This window comes from Gobius niger (assembly GCF_951799975.1).
Source record: "Gobius niger genome assembly, chromosome: 8".
Lineage (NCBI taxonomy): Eukaryota > Metazoa > Chordata > Actinopteri > Gobiiformes > Gobiidae > Gobius > Gobius niger.
The window spans coordinates 3,604,019-3,612,394 of NC_136859.1; the positions used below are offsets into that span (position 1 = coordinate 3,604,019).

At 43.5% G+C, this 8,376-nt stretch overlaps 1 protein-coding gene across 1 annotated transcript in view; it reads right to left on the bottom strand.

Annotated features, from left to right (window-relative positions):
• The window catches only part of LOC306966798 (E3 ubiquitin-protein ligase RNF31-like), a gene marked incomplete at its 3' end in the record, with an annotated part of 31,615 nt that extends 24,117 nt beyond the window's left edge, over nucleotides 1-7,498 (bottom strand). Inside the window, exons 1-5 of the mRNA XM_079561614.1 lie at nucleotides 7,445-7,498; nucleotides 5,623-5,827; nucleotides 3,657-3,803; nucleotides 2,834-2,989; nucleotides 2,290-2,346 (exon numbers count right to left, since the gene is read on the bottom strand). Of these exons, the coding sequence (XP_079417740.1) occupies nucleotides 2,290-2,346; nucleotides 2,834-2,989; nucleotides 3,657-3,803; nucleotides 5,623-5,820 (558 nt within the window). The 5' untranslated portion in view covers nucleotides 5,821-5,827; nucleotides 7,445-7,498. The remainder of the gene's footprint in view (nucleotides 1-2,289; nucleotides 2,347-2,833; nucleotides 2,990-3,656; nucleotides 3,804-5,622; nucleotides 5,828-7,444) is intronic.
• Nucleotides 7,499-8,376: the final 878 nt, after the last annotated feature.

An 8,376-nucleotide genomic window follows, 5' to 3' on the forward strand; every position in this document is an offset into this window, starting at 1 on the left:
ATTCAAAGTGGAAAAAAATGGGTGAAAAATAACATTTTGGGGGGGAAACGTGAATAAAAAACAAGTAGAAAATGTTGGAAAAAGTAGGAAAAATTTGAGAAAAAAGTGGAAAAAATTGGGAAAAAACAAGGGGTATAATTTGGGGGAAAATTAAAAATGTTGGGGGGGAAAAAACGTCGGGGAAAAATTGGGAAAATTTGGAGTGAAATTGAGAACAAAATTGGAAAATAACACATTGAAAATTTTGGAAAAAAGTGGAAAAACAATTGGAAAAATTGGGGAAAACATTTTTTTTTAAAATGAAATTTTGAAAATAAACTAAATTAAAAATTGGGAAAAACATTTGGGGGGGAAAATATAGATTTTAGGAAAAATGGGGAAAATAGGGGGAAATTTAGGGAAAAAATTGGGGAAATATTTGGAAAATTAGGAGGCAAAAAAAAATTGGTTAAAGGTACACCGCGCAACATTTTGAACTATGCTGTTGCCATCAGTGCAAAACCTTCTCCCAATGACCAGCTCCACACAGAAAATGCTATTACTGCAGTGGTTAATCAAAGAATGGATTTGGATAAGAACTTAAAGGAATGGGCCACCATTTTTACATACTGAGATATGCTCTTACCTCACTTTAGCCGAGTTAATATATCCCCGTCTGGTCTTTGTCCGTGCGCTCTGTCACGCAAACGGAGCACATACGCAGCCTCTCCCACATGTCACATAGCTCCGAAAAAGCTCACGATAGAAGCTACCAAGCTCTTCCACGTGTTTCCTATTTAAATAAAGTTACGTGAAGTGTTTTCATGCGAGGTATATTTACACAGAAATGTAGCATGTCGATTTTATAAGCAAATAAAAAGGGGGACTATATTGTGAGGCGTAATGATACGAGGAGCAAAACGTCCGCGCAGTAACTCCTAAAGACTTCCCCCGCTCACTTCCGTCAATAACCTTTAGGAGTTACTGCGCGGACGTTTTACTCCTCGTATCATTACGCCTCACAATATAGTTCCCCTTTTTATCTGCTTATAAAATCGACATGTTACATTTCTGTGTAAATATACTTCGCATGAAAACACTTCACGTAACTTTATTTAAATAGGGAACACGTGGAAGAGCTTGGTAGCTTCTATCGTGAGCTTTTTCGGAGCTATGTGACATGTGGGAGAGGCTGCGTATGTGCTCCGTTTGCCTGGCAGAGCGCACGGACAAAGACCAGACGGGGATATATTAACTCGGCTAAAGTGAGGTAAGAACATATCTCAGTATATAAAAACGGTGGCCTATTCCTTTAACCTGTTTAAATTTGAAATTCTGCTGACTTTACTCGACATCTCCACGGCAACGAGCTGGAAACGTACCCACTCCCGGTAAAGTTAGAGTCATGTCTTAGGAGAGCTGGGCCCCTTACAGCAAAAGCACATGTTTGTTTGTACATTTATGAGGTATTTTTCATAGATGAAAGTATATGTCATAAAATAAATGCTTGCTTTTCAATTTTATTTTTTGGGTAAAATTCTCCACGGTGTGACTTTAAAAAATAAGAAAATGTGTTTTTTCCGCCCATTATAGTTAAAGGAAGTTTTTTGGTCGTTTCGCCTCAAACAATGATACAAATGCAAAAGAAGTGAAATGGAAGGAAGAGGAATAAATAAACATTATTAATCTGTTTTCTGTTTCTAGATGACAAATGATTTAATATAGGGAGGCCCTATTGAAACACAAGTTGGAAAAAAAAATTAAAAGTGGAAAAAATTGGGAAAAAAATAAATTTTTGGGGGGGAAACGTGAACAAAAAAAAAACAAGTAGAAAATGTTGGAAAAAATGGGAAAAAAATGGAAAAAACAAGTAGGAAAAAATAACACGTTGAAAATTTTAGAAAAAAATGGGGGGAAAATAATTGGAAAATAAACAAAAAATTTGGAAAAAAAATTTGGGAAAAAATAAACATTTTAGGAAATTTAGGGAAAAAATTGGGGAAATATTTGGAAAATTAGGAGGAAAAAAATGTGGTTAAAAATGGGGGGAAAAATAAGAAAAAGTGTTTTGTCCGCCCTTTATAGTTAAAGTAAGTTTTTTGGTCGTTTCGCCTCAAACAAATGATACAAATGCAAAAGAAATGAAATGGAAGAAAAAGGAATAAACAAACATTATTAATCTGTTTTCTGTTTCTAGATGACAAATGATTTAGTATAGGGAGGCCCTATTGTAAAAAGTATTGTTCAAGTATCGGCATTAAAAAAACTGCTGATGTTGTGAAGTGTTGTGAAGCAGCTGCAGAACTTTACCTTGTGTCTGAGTGTGGGAATGATCCGCTCGTAAAACTCCGGGTGTGGATGAGCCTCCTGTTGGAAAACACACTGAAATTACAGGTCTGATCATGACTCGGGGTTACACTGCCCCCTGGTGGTGAGGACTTGGTTTGTTCACATTTTAATATCTATGTAATGTTATATTCCAAGCATGATTGTGCTAAACTAGGTTCAGGTGGAGGTTAAGAGGTTAAGTCAGAAAAGCATCGCTATGAAAATCCAGAGTAAGGGTAATATTTCAGATGCTTCTTATTGTGGGTGTTTTAGTAAAGAGCAATTAACTTCCATTGGACCAGGAAGAAGAGAGACACATCCTTCTCCAGAGCTGAGCTGAGATCCCAGTCAGGACTCAGGAGAACCTCACTGGAGAAGAGCATTTTCATGTTGATGATGAACCACACCAACATAAGAAACCAGAGGAACCCCACTCTGACATGAACACGACAGCTCCGCTCATGAAGACCCTAAAGGCTCCAGGAGGTGTTAACCACTCTGATGTCCCCCTTTCATCCCCCGTCACCTTGATGATCATCTCGATCTCCATCCTGAGGCTCATGACCTCCAGCGTCACCGCCGCCACTCGCCCCACGTCCGGCGTCAGGATGTTCTCCGGGAAACTGAGTCCGTCGGGCTCCTGCAGCGAGTACCCGTACAGGGAGAGCACCCCGCGGCCGCCCTGGGACAGACACCAGTCGTTTATAGAAAGCAGGGCAGCGACCGCACCCTCTCGGACCACACACTGACCCCTCACTGACCCCTCACTGATCCCACGCTAGGGCTGGGTACTGTTATATAACACCAGTCTGGTATTGAAAAAAAAAAGGTTTCGGTTCTGCTGATATTGAAAAAATACAAGTATCGAAAGCAGGAACTGAAAATAAATATACAATCTTTATATTCAAGTTTTCAAAAAGTGAAAGACAAGTTCAAAACCAGTGGAAAAATGTTTGTAAATTTGGGATAAATTTGGAAACACATGGAAAAAAAGCTGGGAAAATGCGGGGCAAAATTGGGGGGAAAAAAAATTTAATTTGGGGGAAAATTGGGGAAAAACATGTCGAAAAAGTGGGGGAAAAAGTGGAAAAGTCGGGGAAAATTTGGGGGAAAAACCTGATTAAAAATGGGGGAAAAAATACGTGGACCATTTTACAGGCTGCTCCTTTTACATGAGTGTCTATGACAAAAAGGGCTTTTTGGGCTGCTGGCTGCAATATCACGGCCTGCCACTAGCACGTACTGGAGACGGGTGTAAAGGGGCGGACCCCCCCACTGCTCTGACCCCACACTGACCCCCCTCTGACCCCGCTCTGACCCCTCTGCCCCCGCACTGACCCCGCACTGACCTGGATGGCGTCCACCGTGGCCCTGAACACCGGGTTGTTGTGCTTCACGGTCCTCCAGTACTTGGGCCTGTTGGGGTTGGTCAGGTTACAGCCGTATTTCTCCAGGATGTTCAGAGCCGTGGACAGACGCTGCATCGACGCCAGAGTCTGAGACATTTCAAAATCACTTTTATTCTGAAGTGAAAGCCCGGAAAACAGCCCTAAAGTTTAGTCTCTGTGTCTGCACATGCGCCCTGTGTATAATCCTCCTGTCTTTAGCCGCTGCTGTCTCCCACAAAGGAAATGACCATATTTGGATTATAGCCTTTCCTGCTACACGTGGATACCAAACATGTCAGTATTTGTGAATGAATAAGAGTGGGAAAGACCAGGGAGTGACGCAGACATGTTGGAGTAATTACAGGGCCTGGAAAACAATGGCGAAAGAGTAAATTCTGATAAAATATGTTAAGGGAGAAAACATTGTTAATTTCATGCCTTTTTATCAGGATTTTGGCCGCGCCCTGAGCAAAAACAAAATAGGGATGTCACGGTTGCCGGTGTAGCGTTAAACCCCGGTAAAAATGTTGACAATACTATTTACCGTCTTGTTTTTGAAATAATATTTTACCGCGATGTAGCTACAGAGGCGCAACAAAACTTTCTCCAAGCTGGAATCATGTCCGAGACGACAGCGCAGGATCAGCCTCAGAGACCGAGCCTGAAGTCTGGACATGTTTGTGTATTTTAAGAAGCTGAAGGACAGTTGATCGAGAGTTTTCCTGTTTGTGGAACGTGCAGGAAAACGTGTCTCTAAAGCAGCAAAACTTCGAACCTCTGACTCTCCTGCATGACCGTCACAGCTCTACAGCAGTAAGCTAACGTTAGCGCTTTAGCTGAAATGCTGATGTGGGACTTTGGGTTGAGTGAGAATGTAACGAGTCGCCTCATAGTGCGGCTGCAGCGCCACCGCCAGCATAAGCCGTGTCCGGATTAGGGCTGCAACTAACAATTATTTTGTAATCAATTAATCTAACGACTATTTTTACGATTAATCGATTAATCACTTGGCTGTGAATTGTGTAGGAAAAATTTCCTTTTTCAATTTTTTTATCACATAGCGCTAAAGTGGAGCCGCTTGAGGACATATTGATGGAGTAAACTTAAAGTGAGTGTTTGTTGGAGGCTAATTCTGCTTCTGATCGGATGAGACACAGATATTCAAGAAATTTACAGTGTACAAAACACTACAGACCCTAACTATAAAAACAGTAGGGTTTCATCAAAAACACTACATTTTCATGTAATTTTTGCTCTATTTGTGTCTGTGTGAACCAGAAAACGATTAATTGATTACTAAAATAGTTGTCGACTATTTCAATAATCGATTAGTCGTCGATTAATCGATTAGTTGTTTCAGCCCTAGTCCGGATACCTCCGCACAATGACACAATGCGTTACTGGGCTCCCCGTGCCCGACTGCAATAGATTCACTTTCGCCGCAGTTTTATGAATTTAACAAGAATCACTGTCTGAGGCATTTTCCCAAATCTGCAAAGCCAAAGCTCACTGGAAGGAAACAAACTGAGAACAATTTTCCTGATATAGACGGTTTATCTTGTTCAAAAATATTCTTCTTCTTCGTTTCTGGCGCTATAAATAGTACATGTAATACCTCGAAACGATCCACAACACATCGTTATGGTTCCTTTACTTTGCGGTGAAAAGTTGCACTTTTGATAAGGCTTTGTCTGCATTTTTTAAAATATAATAGGCACTGTTTAACTTTTTTGAAACTATTTCAGTTTGTGCAGCAGGACTATCAATTCTTTCTGAACATATTAACACACATAAAAAAAATACTGCGATAAAACCGAAAACCGTGATAATTTTGGTCACAATAACCGTGAGGTAAAATGTTCATTCCATGCCAGCCCAATAACAAAACAAAAAGGTGAAATATGACCTTTGACCCCCTGTGACTCGCCTCTTTGCGGTTGGCCCCGGCGCTGTTCTCGATCACCAGCGTCTCGGCGTTGATGTGGTGGTACTTGGAGCCAGGGGGCAGGGGCAGGTTGGCCATGGCCATGACCCCGGCCCACACCTCCACCTGCCGCTCCCCCGAGTACAGGCACAGCTCCGTCTGACTGCGCATCTGCTGCAGCTGCTCCGACAGAGACCGCATCCTGCACCTGCACACACAGAACGGGACACACGGAACCAACACAGGCTTCAGAACGGGACACGGAACCCCCACAGGCTTCAGAACGGGACACAGAACCCCCACAGGCTTCAGAACGGGACACACAAAACCCCCACAGGCTTCAGAACAGGACACGGAACCCTCACAGAACCAACACAGGCTTCAGAACGGGACACGGAACTACCACAGGCTTCAGAACGGGACACAGAACCCCTACAGGCTTCAGAACGGGACACGGAACCACCACAGGCTTCAGAGCGGGACACGGAACCACCACAGGCTTCAGAACGGGACACACGGAACCACCACAGGCTCATTATTCATTCACTCCATACTCGACACTCCATACTCAGTGGTGGTAGGCAACTATTGAAGCCACAGCTGCCCTATGGTAGACTGACAGAAGCGAGGCAACCAGTCTGTGCCATCATCCCCTTTGACCACTACATTGACCCAGGCTTCCTGATGTTCCCCAAACGGTCTCCCATCCAAGTACCAGCCAGGCCCTTCCTGCTGAGCGTCCGAGGCCTGACGGGATCGGGCAGAGCAAAGGCGACCGTGGTCATAAGGCGTTCAGACCCTTCTCAAAATATTTAGCGTCTCGAACCAGAAAACAGAACAATAATGTGAATTTCCATTTCTTTTAAAGGAACAGGCCACCGTTCTTCCACACTGAGATCTGTTCTTACCTGAGCTTAGACGAGTTAATCCGTACCTGCTTGGTCTTTGTACCCGTGGAAGAGCTCAGTCACTTCTAACTTCACACCGTTTGGAGCCATAGGAATACACTGGGAGAGGCCAAATGCTAACAACATCTTTGGTCATCATGCGGGACTGAGGGCACGCACAAACACCAGGCAGGTACACATCAACTCGTCTAAGCTCAGGTAAGAACATATCTCAGTGTGGAAGAACTGAGGGGCAGCTCTTTTACTTGAGCTGCCCCTGGACCAAAACGTCTCTAAAGATATTTCTTTTTCGGCACCTGCTTTTGAGTAAGGGGACTCATCAGTAAGTCCACAAATATATGGAGATATTGAGTCTATGGGCCTCACTCAGCTTCCTTCAAGACAGATTAACTGTCCCTCCTCTGCTGATGTCCAGACCTTCTCAGTCCTGCCAGATCTGACTTTCTTTCTGCTGAGGGAGCTTTAATCCCCCTCACTCTCATCATGAACGACGTGATTCTCGAAATATCTGGATTTGCAGCTCACATGATGACAGTTCACAGCCATTTTAGCGCGTGCAGTTGCCACTGATGAGGAGCAGCGTTGTTTTTATCTTGCACGTGCACGTTAACGCAGACGTCTTCTTCCTCCATCACAATAAACAGACCCCCCCCCCCCCCCCCTCCCCTCCTCCTCCTCCCCCTCCCCTCCTCCTCCTCCCCCCCCAGCCCGGAGGACCACACCGCCCGCTGCAGATGTGCCACAGCCCCGGCCTCACTGCAGCAGCATCAGTCCTGCTCCCGGGCGGAAGGAGCGGGACCGACGGAGCCACGCGCGCGCGGGTATGCAGATGCTGTCACGGTAAACGCGCCGCTCCGTGCGCGTGTCTCCCGCGGCGCGGGATAATCGGTGAATTAGCGGGTTCTCTGGTCACTCACCTGGCTCTCCGCGCTCCGTCACGGCGAAGCACAACAAGCACGCAGCCAGCGACGTGCGGCGTGACGTCACAGCGAGGGGGTTACGCGATTGGACGGAAGATGTGAACGAAATAAAAAATACAATAATAAGATAATAATAATAACAACGGCAATGATAATAATAATGATAGAACAATGATATTATTATTATTTTTTTCTTATTTTTTATTATTATTATTATTTTTTATTATCAACATTATTATTATTATCATCATCATCATCATCATCATCATCATCATCATCATCATCATCAAGGCCGGGACTTTTTTCAGTTACTTCAGATTAATTCATTACATAATTGCGTTGTTGTCACGTTTTTTAGGCTTTTCTCTGTTGCGTTCATATCCTCATTTATGCCTTGTTATTGTCGCTATTTTGAAAAAGCAGCGACAAAAACGTTTTGTTGGTCTTAGCTTTCAAATGAGCCGTTACTCTGGGTACAACAAACACTCTGTGTTTGCAACACAGCTGCTTGAGACCGAGTAGACCTTTCAGAGACCAGATGGAGACTTCACCGTGACTACCTGGAGACTCGCCTCATCTCCAGGGGACGTCAACTCGAGTCTCCAACTAGTCTCCAGGCCGGTGAGAAATGCCTTTTAGACTCAGTAAAAAAGTACGTATCGTATATAATTTATTTACCCCCGTGTTATTTTTTGACTGTTTTTCAAAAACTACATATGAAAAAGAACCTCGTGGCTAAACCTGGTGCATTCACAGACATTACAGTATTTGGTGATTCTTCATATTAAGTGGTGCTTGTTCAGTATTAATAAGATATTAAATAGAATCAGATATCAATAGGCCATGAATAATTGACTTGTAAAGATTTTAATAAGCTGCTCTTTATAATATCATCACCCACTATCGCTATAGGCCAGGGTTAGGCAAGT